Raw genomic sequence first — 15,455 nt, forward strand, 5'->3', positions numbered from 1 at the left:
TACTTTGTTTTTTTTAACAAAGTTTTTTGTATTTAGCACAAAAATCACTATGGACCTTCACACCATTCTAAGACACCGCTCAAGTCTAACAAAGATACTTGGTTAAATAAGGACACTTGCTGCTTACTAGACACAACAGTGATGCTTTGCCAGTCTTACTTGTTGAGCAGCAGCTCGCTAGCCGTGAGCTCGGTGGTTTGGGAAGGCAGCAGTGCATCGTCTGACAGTAAGTCTGATCTGCTGTCTGAGGTCATCAGCATGAGCTGCTTTTCTTCATCACTCTCCTGTGAGTCAACTGAGAGGCGATCGAAGCTTACTGCTTTGCTATAGCTGGGTGGGACATCTGCATCTGACGTGGTAGGGACATCTATATCTGGGGTGAAAGTCTGGCCACATTCCATCTCTGCTGGAACAAGCTCTGGTTCTGAAGATTCAACCCCCTCCCTTCTGGGGCTTTGAGATTCACAATCATCATCCAGCCTGTCCTGCTCCTCATCTTCAAGATCTTCACTTGTCCATTCGGTTTCTTCGGGATTTTCTTCTTCGAGCTCTATTTGTTCTCCATGTTCCTGCTCTGATTCAGGCTCAACTGAGCTCCAGTGGCCTGTCTCTGCTTTCTCAACCTGTTCAGTTGTTTCTTCATGGTGATGTATTTGGTCTTGCTCGTCCTCCACCTCGTCAATGGTGTCATTGGTACCTTGCCGTGAGAATAATGTGACGCACTGAGTAGCCTCGCTGTTAAAAACAAAGACTGAGGCTGTTTAGTTCACACATAGTTTCACATGAGGGGTTTCACATGAGGGTTTTTTTAATAAGGTAGATTGTAGAGTAATTTTCTGTCACGTTGTCCTACATGTTGGTGCCTAACTTTATTCTAAGATGCATAAGAGTTTTGCTTGTACTGTCATCACTTTGTGCTTACACTGCAGTATGAGATGAGTATGAGAGAACAGGAATGTTATAATGACAGTATAGCACTGATGAATAGGAAGACATGCTCTAAGATTAAATTCCCTATGTGTTTGATAAGGTTGATCCAGAGAAGTGAAGTTTTACCTGTAAATACTTATGTAATAAGTCATAAGTTAGTAATATAGTGCCATTTCCTACAAGTCCCTGACAATGTAATGCAGCAGTCTGATTGCGACCTGATCATTCATTCATTCATTCATTCATTCATCTTCTACCACTTATCCGAATTTCTCGGGTCACGGGGAGCCTGTGCCTATCTCAGGCGTCATCGGGCATCAAGGCAGGATACACCCTGGACGGAGTGCCAACCCATCACAGGGCACACACACACACTCTCATTCACTCACACAATCACACACTACGGACAATTTTCCAGAGATGCCAATCAACCTACCATGCATGTCTTTGGACCGTGGGAGGAAACCGGAGTACCCGGAGGAAACTCCAGAGGCACGGGGAGAACATGCAAACTCCACACACAAGGCGGAGGCAGGAATCAAACCCCCAACCCTGGAGGTGTGAGCAAATGTGCTAACCACTAAGCCACCGTGCCCCCCGCTACCTGATCAGCAACTTACTATTATTATTATTAAAGGTATTACTTTACCAATAATTCACAGCTTAGGTTATCTACAATACAATAACTATAAAAATCTATCTTCAACCATTAAGATATTCCCACCAGCAATGAAGTTAAACACAGTCCTTACTAGGAAGAGGACTGAAGTTGGATTGGTTTTACCGATTACGTTTGATAGGTCTCAATCATACAAGGCAAATACGATACGTGTTATACGTTGATATTTTAACTATACTCACCGGCTCAAGATCCCATATGGCCTCAAATAGATGAAAGTTAGTCACCGCCTTAATATTATTCATTACACTGACGTTAAAGGCAGGGTCTCCGATTTTTTGAGAAATGCTTCGGGAAACTGTTTCAGGCCGAATAATAAACAAAAATCAAAACAAGTGTGTAGCCAATGAGCAGAAAGGGGCGGGGCTCGTTTGTTTATCTGCAATCGTATTGTTCTTCCCTTCAGCTATGATAAAGACACATTTCTTTCCATTAGTTGCCTGGGTTACGTATATATGTGGGGGGCGGAGCTATAAATACAGGGGTGGGAACCATTTGGGTTAGGGGCGTGTTTTTTTTGGTGATTTCAAATGTCGACATTGGCTTTCAAAAATCGGAGACCCTGCCTTTAACTTCATCTTGTCTCACTAGGAAACCAGTAACCTAAATATGGTCATGAGAAGAGGAGAGGAGGATGAGTAATAGTGTTAAAGACCTGGAGATGTTGCTGCTGCCACTTTCTGCAGAGGAGTTAGACATGTCCATGCTGTACATTTTGCGTAGCTTGGGCCGAGCACGTTCGCTGGTTTTGGGCACATGTTGAGAAACATCATCTAGATCGTCCAGCGTGGACTGGCGGGAGAAGAGCATGGTGGCCTCTGTGTATGCACTAGATGGAGATGGATGGAAATGTGTAAAAAAAAAAAAATGAATTGATGAATGGAATAATATGATAATATGATGTCCACTACGATACTGTATTTATTGTCTCGCATAACTCATACAGTATATTTCAACTTACAAGCTATATTATCCTAGTAATGAGTTGAAGTGAGATGTTAAGGAAACCCACAACATGTACCATTAATTAATATTAAATTCATACTTAAAAACTGTATAATGGACATACGACACGTGGCTACTTATGAAGCAGACTCCCAATTTCTGTACATCGGGCATCCTTCAATAAACATGGCATTAGCCTGTAAGCTTGAGGAATACAGAAATCTCTACCAATACCAACATTTTTACCACTAGGACATTTACAATAAAATGTCAAATGTATTTTGTGCATTAAATGTTATTAACTTGGAAAGCGCCTTAAATGAAAAAAAAAACAAAAACATGTCATCACTTTCTCTGCTGCTGCCTGACCTCCACTTAAAATACACAATCATGTCAGACGTAACACTGTATTTGCAAAAATGAGAAAACAGATTAGGCTGTTTTAGGTATAATTTTTCCCAATTTGTGAATGAAACAGTGCCGTGTGCCTTGCGAAACAGGTACTTTCGCACTTGTACATGTAGGCTGTATGCTGTGACGTCTAGTGCTGCCATCAGTGCATAAGAAGAGCACTCATAACAAACATTAAATACAAATAATCATGATTCCTCTCAAAAAAGCATTTTCCAAATTGACCAGAAATCACCTGGATTTTGGATTATGATCCTGCAATATAACATAATTCAGTCTCATGCCTAAGTCATAGGCTTTAATTCTTTTCACTCTGTAAAACTTCATACAAATATCACCATGGAAGTGGAAATGGAGTGGATTCTCCTAAACATGACATTATGTCAGGTGAAGGACTGAGGTACATTTTGTGAATATAAAGCTGATCTAAATAAACAATGGAAGGAAGCCTGATGAAATGCAGTGATGAATGAAATGCTCGTGATCCTTTCCTACTACACCATGTTTTGATTGTTAACTGTTCTTCTGTTGCATGATATTTCTATTGTACTAATGCACACAAATGGTGACACGAGAACACATATACCTAGACATGCTGTCTCGGGATGCCACAGAGTCCTGGCTTTCTAACGTATATCCTCTGCGTCTGCGTCTGGGTTTCTGAGTGAACGAGACCGAGTCTTCCTCGCTGATCCGATCTAATCCGGACTCACGTGAAACGTTCAGACGCATCTGCTTCTGGTAGTACACGTGAATGCTCTCTCGTGATGGAACATTGCCCTGTGGGATCAGAGTATAAATGACCTTCTGCTAAGAATTTAAATTAAAGAAAAACAACAACTTTTTTTATTAAAAAATTACATGAGTATAAACATTTATAGACTTAGGTTTGAAATGTATTTTTAAATCGATAAAAAATAAAGAACGTTTTAAGAATTCTTATTAGGTGTGTGTGTGTGTGTGCGTGTATGTGTTGCGTGTGTGTGTCAGACCTTTTTGACCTCTCTGGTAAGCATACAGCGTTCAATGCGCAGTACGGTGGAAATGTCGATGTATTCTTTACAGATGCTGTTGATCCAAACAGTCAGGCTCTCCAGAGTGGTCAGGAACAGCACCCAGGTAAACTTGATGATGTTGAAAACCCTTTTAATAATGTTGTCTGTGAAAAAGAAGGAGCATCATTGTACCTTAATAGTTGTGGACATATTCAGATATTTAGAAATCTACAATGACATAATCCATCATTACGTACTGTATATGTGAAGGTAGGTAAAGGCGATTGGAGAGAATGCACTTATACACATCTCTATAGTCACAACATGCACAAGAACCTTTAGGGTGGATGCTCCACATAAACAGATTTTAAAATTGTGTAGAATAATTGATAGCGTGAGGAATTCCGACAAGAGACATTTATACACAGTTCTTTGTAACAAGATGTTGGTAATTTTTTGGTTCAGAGACTTGTGACGACTTGTGACTTCGAGTAAATAATAACAGGAACTACTTTGTTTCATGGACAAAACATTAAAACAAATCCACAATTATGACCACCAATTATTTACTAAGTAAAAGTGCAACTCTTGGCAAATTGCTGTGGTATACTGTAAAAGGAATGAAATAATTTAGGACGTGCTGTTTTCATCCCGATCAAACTCTGAATTGAGTTTGAATTGGAGATAAAACAGAATAAACTCAAATTTTATTTCTATCTTATTGAACAAAATAACGGAAGTAATAATCCAATAAAACGGTGCTTCTTGTAAATGCATAAATTAGGACAGGGGTTTTGTATTGATACCTGGTCCTTCCTTCTTCTCCTCTTCTGAGCTCTGCTGTTCATCATCTCCTATTTCAATTGCAACTTGACCTGCTCACACACACACACACACACACACACACACACACACACACACACACACACACACACACACACACACACACACACACACACACACACACACACACACACACACACACACAATATACACTGATATATCAGTTTTACTATATTATGTTTTGTGTGTAAATGTTGACTCCTGATTAGGATTTGTATAATTCACCTTCCTCCTTGTCTTTCTTTTGTTTACGCCCTCTTCCGTATCTTTTCCAGAAATGGCGCCGCGCCTTAACCCGCTCCTTAAGAGCTGTTTTGGAGTCTGTGACCCATGCCTGGTACACAAACTGTGGAGTAACACAAGTCACTAGCAATTAATTGTAATGGCTTTAAACCACAGGGTTCCTTTACTGGTCCTAGAGCACCAGAGGACTCCATGACCAAGATCACGAGAACCTCTGCTTTACACAATAAAATAAAATAAAAATTAAAAAAAGGGTTTCACAAAGTCACAAAACTCCAGCTTGAAGTCAAATAACCATCCTCAACTTCTCTTATTTGCCTTTATCATGATAATCTTCTCAATAATATACAGTATTTCCAGATATATAAATTATTAATTTGTGGTTAAATACAGTATGGTTGTTTGAATTCAGCCTAGAAACAAACCAAGATATACTGTAAAATGGTACAATTGCAGTATTGTTGCCCCACCGGCAGACAAATAACTTTTGCAGACAGAATTACAATTCAGTTTGAGTTTGCTTTCATTTGTTTGGTCTGCAATGATGGCTAGTATACAGTGGGGCAAAACACAAAGAATGAACACAAATATGTACAAGACATGTAAAACCAAACACCTAACCCGAATACATACAGTATACAAACCAACGACGACGATGACATGGAAAACGTGCTAACTAACCACAATATATTACCAAAGCTTTTTCATTCCATGTTGCATCATCTAAGAAATTCATTTGGACATTTTAGGACCTTAGAAGCATAAATTCAACAGCATGGAGTGGAAAGGCAAGGCACTGTCAACATATACACATAAATCACAAACAAACACAACAGGCCAGACAAACACAGCATACGTTCAAGGCATATTTAAGTTATACCTTGCCTGCCCTGATAAGATATTGAAGGATAGTTTTGGGCAGTTTTAGTATAGACCTGGGCAAAGCCACGACGGCAGAGGCAAACTTTCCGATTGCTCGCTGAGAAAGAAAAGTAGAAGCAGCCAGTGTCAGAGGGAGCATGTGTAAAAACCGAGGAGCACTGTACTACAGTTCATAATACTACTATGGATTTATCTACTGTTAGTACTCAGTGGTGAATCTAAACGTCTTTGAGCCCTGAAAAAGCACAGTTGGATTAAACAATACTCAAGTGTCAGCTCAATATCAACTCTACAGTGCTGTAAAATTCTGATATTATATAATGTAATTATTATATAATAGGTTCTGATTAATTTTCTGTCAGCTTTCTATACCAACAACTTACACAGGAAGTTCCAGGGCACAGGATGTCCCATGAAAACATATTTACAGTAACAAACCTGTATAATTGTTAATAAGGTGCGGATTATGGAAGAAATCTCCAGAATCTGTGCTTTGTGATAATCAGAGATAAAGCTATTAACTTTTCTAACACAAGAAGTCTTCAGGACATTTTTATACTTTGGTTTCTGGTTAATGTGACAAGGCTCATTTATTTGTCTTAAAAATGAGAAACTGGTGCTGCTAATAACATAAGTAACATAAGACTAATACTGGAAATGGATTAAATCTATAACATGTTGGCAAATGGCGGTGCTATAAGTGGACTAAAACAATTCAGAACATGATGTTATTAGAAAATAATCAACCTAAGGGTAAGAACACCAACTCTGTTTAGCGTCCAACTCTGTTGTTTATTCCTTATTTTCCATATTTTTTAATCTTCGATTTTTAAAATTTGGGTCATTTTGGACACTTTGTTCTGTTTGAAAACATTTAACATTATGGAAAAGTGCAGAGAGAAAAGACTAAATGAGTAAAATCTAAGTGCTGGTATTAAAGAGAATCATTCCTATACTGAAAAAAGGTCACATCTTCTCACCTGGAATGCTGATTTCTTGGGAGGTTCATCATCTTTTTTCTCTTCTTCCTCCTCCTCCTCTTCGCTGTCAGTCTCAAACAGGTAATAATCACCACTCCTCACCACTAAAAGAAAGAATAATCATTCGCTCTACAGCAGCACAGGCCACGTGGGCAATGGCGGAGAGCAACAAACGTGTATAGGGTTTAAGATGTTTATCGTAAAGATTTACGCGATAGTTTAAAATGATTGTATTGCACGAATCCCTGACTGACGAACCAGCCAACACAGGATCTGATCATAACACTCAGAAACAATGGATTTTCAGCCAGGGATGGATTGCAAAGAAACCTTGAACCAGATATACCACAGTGTACACGCAAAAATTCGTACAGTATGATCGTGACGATTTCAATAACACTATAGGCACTACACAACAAATCTTTCAAAAAGACATGAAAATGTTAAAGCAAGTGAAAAACAAGCACAGGTTTGAAAGACATTAAGACAGAAACAGAGCCTGACATAGTAAAGAAGATCAAATTTCTTATGAACTAGATAAGATCAAAACAGCTATCACTAACTAACCAAGAAGGACAGCATCGAAAATGAAGCAGGGATGGTTAATGGTTCGAAACAAAAACAGACCAGGAACATTTTATCCCCTGTGTCCTGTCCTGTTTGCACTGTAGGACAGGAACTGGAGTAGGGAAACTGCCTTGTGTCCTTGAACAGAACAGCCACAATGGAGAGGGTTGTTCGGGTGGGAGTGTTGAAATAGGAGCGTGAACAAAAAACACGAGCAAGTAGAAATAAAACTTCTGTGGTTGAAGGACAGAAATAATAAATGCAAACTAGAAGAGCACAGAGATGAACTGCTCAGCATGATGCAGCAGTAGGTTTTAAATGAATAGGTGAATTTGTGAACTTACTCACACATATTTCACCATGTTTAAGAGAACGTCTACCTATGAACTTAAAGGTTCGGTTTTCATTCGCTGCTAGCGTTAACATTCCGAGTAAAATAACATTCTGGATAAAACAACACCATACAATTGAACTGTAACCTGTCAGCACTGATCAGTTCATTCAGAGCTGTCTCGTGTGAAAGAGAGAGTTCCCAGCCATAGTTCTCTGTGTTTTAAAGGAACCCAGACTGGAAAGATGGACTCTCTATTTCTTTTGATGAGGGTGAGATAAATTGAAACCACGGCAGAGATCCGTAACTGTGGGCTCTCGGGACCAGGCCAATTGTTTTAACCAACTGATGTCACTACAAGCCAAGGACTCAGTACCACCCAGGTATTAGCATTTTTCCTGTCCTTAGATGCAATATGGTGTATATCTATTTAAGGCTTTAATTATTCCAAGGGTAAACGTGAATCTTTTATTTTTAAATGTAATTATTTGTTTTTTAATATTTTAAAATGTTCTCTGCCTGTACAATATAAAATGAATACATATTCACAATGCCTTTCATAGGTATTCGCCCTCCTTGAACTATTTCACATGTGAGTAGTGTTAGAAAACAGAAAACTGAAATTGACTTAATTGGGATTTTTACCATGATTTACATACACAATACTGGTGTCACACAAAGCGTAATTAAACAAAAAGAGCAGAAAATGTTGGTTGCATAAGTACTCCTCCTATCAATAAACACTGAACTAACACTGAACCTGAGTGGTGAAATGTTATTGGACTTCAAGGCAAGTTGTAGTTTACATGTATGTTCAACACTATGTTCAAACACAAGGTTACTCATAAACTCACTTGGTCCAAGAGATCCTTGGGTCAAAGATCGATTTTGTAATTGTATCATCACACTTGAGACTGAGACTTGAGATGAGCAAAGCTGTCAACTTGTCAGATTGGGGACCAGTTCGATTTATTAGCAAACCCAGAACTTCCAGAACGCAGAACCCATAGAATTCTATGATGTACTAAGTGAGGTGTGAGACACTGATATTGAATGGACCATCTGCAAGATCTCGATAGTAGAAGTAGGAAGAACTTGTTGCGAGCCATAGGACATGCTGATGTACACCAGTGGTGGGGGAAGCCATCAATTTGAACAAAGTAGTCTTCTGAGCAATGCTCATGAAGGGCTCTCCTCCCTCATTTAAGAGGTATATGAGAAGAAAGCAGAAGCCAGAAGGTCTACTGAAAAAACAGTTAGCTGTGAAAATATAAGATCATCCATGGAGGAGTTTGTAGAGAAAACAATGACTTTTAGATGGCCCCAGTAATGTTCTAGCTAAGCATGGGATGTTGAACGCATTGGAAAAGGTTGGGTTTGTTTTGTTAACTTGTCTCTTCAAATCTGGGGCAATTCCTATGGACTGGGATGACAACCTGGTATAGTGAAACTAGCTGAGATAGTTCAGGCACCTTATAAGGATGCCCCAATACTTCTCACACAATAACTGTATCAGGTATGTCCTTCTGGACAGAGACGCTTCTCAGCTTGCTGCACTATGACCCTCACCCAGAAAATTGGAAGGACAATGAATGAATCAACATCAATTAATGGATCAAAAATAATTCATCTTCAGGGATATGTTTGTGTCGATTTTGGCATCTTCTTGGCTCATAGGTTCTGTCAGACAGGAAAAAAAACTGTGACTGAATATAAGTTTTCAAGTCTTTTAAAATGACTTGTAAAGTAGATTGAGATCATGGGGCACTTTATTTGTGCAAATGTGGACTACACTGTATTAATTAAGTAACTTCTGATGACAGCGGTTTTGAGCAGAACTAAATTAAAAGTTTAACAGTGACACGGATGAATACTTATGCAACTTAAAGTATACTGATTCCCCTACTTAAATGTTATGGTCTATGTTGTGTAGAGTCATGAAATACAATCCTAATTGAGTCAATTTTAGTTTGTAACACTACAAAATGTAGAAAAATTATCGAGGGTTATTCATTCTATATTACAGTATAAATACACAGCCAATTTCAGATTTATTGGCACCTTTCAAGAAAATGGACAAAATGATAAAATATATAAAAAAATTATTCTCCTCAAACAATTGTGGGAAAAGACAAACTTTTCTTTAGTACGTCTTCTGTACTTATTTTAAGTTTCGTGTTTTATATTGACTACTAGGCGCCCATCTAAATCAAAGTATCAATGACAAAAGTGCTGTCTAGGTACTGTAAATCTTCGGCATGGTTTCATGGCAAAAATCCAGACTTCATGTGGTAGAGCACCGGCTGTAAAATATGGAGGCAGGACTTTTTTGAGGCTGGTGGTCTGCTGGCTCTGAGGATTGATGATCTTCTGCCTCGGAGGACTGATTTCCATGCTGTAGATAGATTTTTTTATAATAGCCATTTGAATTGTTTTTAATTTGAACCCATATAAAAAAACTGTGGTCTGAATTGACGAAAGCTTGCTATAAATGCTTAAAGAGCATCTTCCTGAGACTAGAGTTGTGCATCGATACTGGTATCCCGCAGGATGCAACAAAAAGGTCGCCCGGGCGGGAGTTTTACGTTCATGCGAGCACGAGCAAGTGGTCGAATATGAGGCTTGCAGGACAAACATGTTCATGCGCAGTGCATTTACAGCCTTCGTTCATTCCGCCCTAGTAACTGCCTGGTCAGGGGTGAAGTGGTTTACATTTAGCTTGTGTTGTTGATATATTTTGGGAAACAAAGTCAAATAAATCGATTAGTCGGGTACAAACAGAAATAATAACTGCGTGAGCGGGATTAAAAAAACAGTCCCGCGCACATCTCTAGTTGAAACTAATCATGAACTGGAGTGATGTAACTGAGGTCGTGGAACTGTCAAAGCCAGAATTCACTCAACATGATGACAGTGCTGGCAATTTTACTGTTCGTCTTTGTTTTTTTTTTTCTCCAGTGTTTTCTCCAGTGTCAACAAAAATACACTACTAAAGAAAACGTAAACGTTTGAACTATATAGCATACACAAGTTTAATTTATTCATTTTGCACTTTGTCATAAAAGGTGTCAGTAATTCCGGAGCCATGTATATTTTCTTATAAGCCTTAAATAGATTCAGGAGACGCATAAGGCCTGGGTGATTTGAGTTTGCTGATTGGTCGGTCTCACTGAGCCCTGGTGCAGTATGGGAATCATCTGAATTCTGGTCAAGGACACAAGGAACACTCAGAGCAGAGGAAATTATGATAGTAAACCTACTGGAAGCATGGTCAACCCAAGGCCTCCACCACTGCTTTTTTTTGGCCTTGGCTTTCTCTTTCTCTGCTCCTACAATAAAATGGTGGCAAGATCATTAATATAACTGAATAAAAAAATGTATCACACATACAAGTTAGTGTATTTTCTTGTGTCTAACGTGAAAATGATATTTTCTATAATGACATATGATGAAGCATTTTTACAGCACAGAGATTTTAATATTTCAATCTTGACCTAAATCAGCCTATATGAAACTGGTCTACAACCAGTTTAAACATATTATCCTTTACTTCAGATGTGTGTGTCGTACCATCGTCATCATCGTCTTCACCAGCATCAGGCGGAATAAAGTTCGGGTTGTCTATAGACTCCTGGGTCAGACTCAGCATCTTTTCCTTCCCCTTCTTGAACTTCTGCTGCCGGATCTTAATGTGGTCCATCCTGGGTTAAGGCATTCACATGTATCAGCAGATATGATTCAGATTTCCTTCGTATTTCTTATCTGACATATCAGGGGATGTGGTAGACTAGTGGTTAAGGTGTTGGGTTACCAATCGGAAGGTTCAAATCCCAGGTCCACAAAGCTACCACTGCTGGGCCCCTGAGCAAGGCCCTTAACCCTTTATTGCTCAGTTGTATAAAATGAGATTAAATGGAAGTCAGTCTAGATAAAGGGTGTCTGCTAAATGAAATGGAAACATATTATTCTTCAATTCCAAACATTTGGTGATGCAAAGTCCTTCCATTCTTTGTGCAAGAATAATTTTTCAATGTCAACTAGTTTTTAATGATCCAGCCTAGCGCATATTTGATGCCTTATTTTGCTACAGAATTAGGAAATTGGTTGGTTAATATATGATTTCAAATGCAAGAACTAGGTAAACTTCGGCTCCAGGTATAGTGTGTATATGTGATGATTCTCACTGTCTCTTGAGCTGCTCCATAGATTTATTCTCCTCCTCCAGTCGAGCTCTCACTGCCTTTACTATAGATGCTTGGAACAGCTCTGCTCCTCTGAGACACACACACACACACACACACACACACACACACACACACACACACACACACACACACACACACACACACACACACACACACACACACACAGAGCAATGGAATAACAAAAAAAGAGGTTGCATTTCTGTTGCTTAAATGAAAAAAGTTTTTTGGAAACAGAACATTTATGAATAATGACCAGTTAATGTGCAACTATCATTTTGGGATTTAACAAAAAAATTCTTGAACCAGACTTGGAGCAACAAACAGCTATTAGATTTTAGAAACTGTGAATTCCTTCTCTTTTTTTTTTTTGGCTGGTTCTTCTTTTTCGAGTCATCTTTCATGTGCATAAATTTAACTGAGCAGACTCTTTCACAACCTGGCAAGAACACTGTGTAGAAGATAAGTGAAAAATACTAGTAAGGTTTCCCTGTTAGGAAAATTTTAGTAGGCTTTATCCAACGTATCTGATTTGATTAATCAGGGGGGATGTGGTAGCTCAGTGGTTAAGGTGTTGGGCTACTGATCGGAAGGTCTTGGGTTCGACCCCAGGTCCACCAAGCTGCCACTGCTGGGCCCCTGAGCAAGGCCCTTAACCCTCAGTTGCTCAGTTGTAAGTCACTCTGGATAAGGGTGTCTGCCAAATGCCGTAAATGTAAATGTATTAAGAATAACTGTTCTTTAAGAGGAAAGAAATGGGATAGGAAGAGTAAATATAAGATGTTCTACTAAATATTAACACAATTACAGTGGTTATATGCATATGTCTGGCACACTTAAGGGTTGCTGGATTGTGCAGTGGATGAATTTTTAGCTCAAAATTTTGCCCAATATATTTTTAAAATGGTCTATATGATGTTTTGACACTACAACTTAAAAAACATGAGACAAAAAATGTATTTACCCATAACAATGTAGAAGTTTTTTTTTTTTTTTTTAAATTATTGTTAGCCTTCTAACCTCACCTTGGCTCATGTAAGGGTTTTTTTACACCTGGTCACTTCATGTGTTTTCTGTGATCCGATCGCTATCCGATGGTAAAAAGACCAGGTCTAAACGCCCTCCGAAACGGTTTCGAGACAGATATAAATCTGATCGCTCAAACCATTTCAGGAGGAGGTCTGGGACGTGTTTCAGATGAAACTGGACAGATGTAAATGCATGTGGTTGTTCAAGCCACATACGTCAGCGCTATACTCCTCCCAAACGGAAGTACGTCACTCGCAGGTGACTCGCGAGTCATGCATCGCGCCAGAAACAGATGTTTTCCCATCAGCGCTGGCTCGGATCTTTCACCCAGGTGTCTCGTTGGGTCTTAAAATGCACAAAAATGCAGCAAACAGTAAATGCTGTTTTTTGTAGCAACCGCATACACCAAAGTGTGTTCCATTTCAATTACCCCGGAAATGAGGTAAAATATATTTGCATATTGGGCGGGAGTAAAAAGATCGGATCGATATCCGATTCGCCAAGACGCATTTATGTGGCCTAATGTAAATGGAACAGTTTTAACAAATCAGATAGCTATCGGATCAGAGACAACACATGAAGTCACCAGGTTTAAAAATGCCCTAAGATAATTACGGAGTTTGAATATGGATGTTTTAATTGATACCTTTCCTTACACAGTGAACTTTACTCTTTAACAGAGATGTTGGTTACTTGCCAAGCTTCTGATAGCAAACATTCCAAACGGGGAATGTCGAGGTCACATTAGACAGTTTAACGTTTGAAGACTAGTTAAAAAATGGGAAACAGCCAACATAACAAAAATAATGAACATTATTTCAGCAGTGATTGCTGTGTGAAGAGTGATAATGAGGTCAATGTTCTTAAACACGTTTTACCTAGAAGCCAGAATCTGTCCAGCGCGTATATCAGCTACAACATGCAGGAAGTAGTAGCTCATGAAGACACGTCTCTGTAGCAACAGAAAGCTGAAACAGATGCTGTCCCAGATGATTCCTGCTTCATCCTTAGGCAATTCACACTCAATACTAGAGACTGAACACACACACGGGCACATACATACAGTATATAACATTTCACACCAAAACTATCAGATAATCTTTGTGTCATTTATGATCGAAGGTTCACCTTAATATCTAATATCTAACAGCCTTGTGTATCAGAGACTAAAAAAACAACAGACACCTCAAAGAAATTTGTGCACAACAATCAGCTATTGTCTTCTGGTCAATTGAATAATGTCATACCACATGCACGTGGAAACAACAACATTTACTGATTTTATACGTAAACTGATTTTACACCTAAACACTTGCTGAGTGAATTTATACCAAATCCAGATTTTATTAAGATAATCTTGATGGTTGGATTCATTGGGACAAAGTACCAAGAGGTCTGTACCTGGCAGGTGCTCATATTCTTTGATGGTGCAGGCCAGACTCAGCAGCTGGATCAGCCAGCAGCAGTTCACCTTCAATTTGTTGATGTAGCCACAGGCAAGAATCTGGGCAAAGCAACCATAAGAACCACAGACAAACTCACTCCGGTATCCAAAGATTTAACCAAATAAACACTATTTATTTAAATATTTATTTACTGTATACACTTTCATATATACCACCTGCTGTATATCTATCTATCTATCTATCTATCTATCTATCTATCTATCTATCTATCTATCTATCTATCTATCTATCTATTATGCATATGTGCATTGTACCAAGGAATTTGTCAGTACTGCACAAATTATTGTTGTTTTAAACCCCACATTTTACCCTGGGGAGAGAAAAGCTCCACACTGATAATGTATAAGTGGCGTTAGCGCTACATTTTACTCCAAAGCAGTGCCTGCACAGATGTTGTATTGCTGTGCCAAATGTGTACAGTACAATTTGATATGATGTGGTGTTAGAACAGACCCAATCATAAACTGAACATGGCTCATGTCATGTGAAAACCGGGACAAAGCAACCCTTAACAAATACAGCTGGGTAGCGGCAGGTGGCAAAGCACTGGGAAGTGCCAGAAATAAGTGAAATATCAATGAACATCTGGTTAACTATGCAACAAACTCAAAAAGCGTGAAACAAGCCATTATTTAAAGTAGCCAGACGCTGGCTGTATTTACCCAATCACGGTTTTTGACTCTGTAAATTTGCAGAACCTGTGCAGTGCAAATCGCTAGGTTATGAACACCTGGGGTTAAAGTATGAATAATGTAAAATGTGAATTAAGATCATTCAGTATTCTGTTTACTCAGGGTTTAGAATAACTTGTTTCAAGTGTGTCCTAGAAATGCCAGTCTATTAGCCTTAATGTCTCCTTCTGCCTCAGTCATTAAAAAGTTCTTTATGTTAAATAACAAAATAGTAATGGAAGGTACAAGCTTTTAGCCTTAAGATGAGTAAAAAAACAAAC

The 15,455-nt window shown here is 38.8% G+C and overlaps 1 protein-coding gene across 2 annotated transcripts in view; it reads right to left on the minus strand.

Annotated features, from left to right (window-relative positions):
* Positions 1 to 15,455, minus strand: part of LOC113645088 (piezo-type mechanosensitive ion channel component 2) — a 69,700-nt gene that overhangs the window by 8,778 nt on the left and 45,467 nt on the right. Inside the window, exons 26-38 of one of the 2 annotated variants that reach the window (XM_047806742.1) lie at positions 14,439 to 14,541; positions 13,916 to 14,072; positions 11,991 to 12,080; positions 11,377 to 11,507; positions 11,067 to 11,135; positions 6,909 to 7,012; positions 5,927 to 6,025; positions 5,029 to 5,149; positions 4,767 to 4,835; positions 3,958 to 4,124; positions 3,552 to 3,745; positions 2,265 to 2,438; positions 160 to 735 (exon numbers count right to left, since the gene is read on the minus strand). In XM_047806742.1, coding sequence (XP_047662698.1) covers positions 160 to 735; positions 2,265 to 2,438; positions 3,552 to 3,745; positions 3,958 to 4,124; positions 4,767 to 4,835; positions 5,029 to 5,149; positions 5,927 to 6,025; positions 6,909 to 7,012; positions 11,067 to 11,135; positions 11,377 to 11,507; positions 11,991 to 12,080; positions 13,916 to 14,072; positions 14,439 to 14,541 — 2,054 coding nt within the window. The remainder of the gene's footprint in view (positions 1 to 159; positions 736 to 2,264; positions 2,439 to 3,551; positions 3,746 to 3,957; positions 4,125 to 4,766; positions 4,836 to 5,028; positions 5,150 to 5,926; positions 6,026 to 6,908; positions 7,013 to 11,066; positions 11,136 to 11,376; positions 11,508 to 11,990; positions 12,081 to 13,915; positions 14,073 to 14,438; positions 14,542 to 15,455) is intronic. The other variant, XM_047806743.1, reaches the window with a different exon arrangement.

The sequence above is a fragment of the Tachysurus fulvidraco genome, chromosome 22, assembly GCF_022655615.1.
Source record: "Tachysurus fulvidraco isolate hzauxx_2018 chromosome 22, HZAU_PFXX_2.0, whole genome shotgun sequence".
Taxonomy (NCBI): Eukaryota; Metazoa; Chordata; class Actinopteri; order Siluriformes; family Bagridae; genus Tachysurus; species Tachysurus fulvidraco.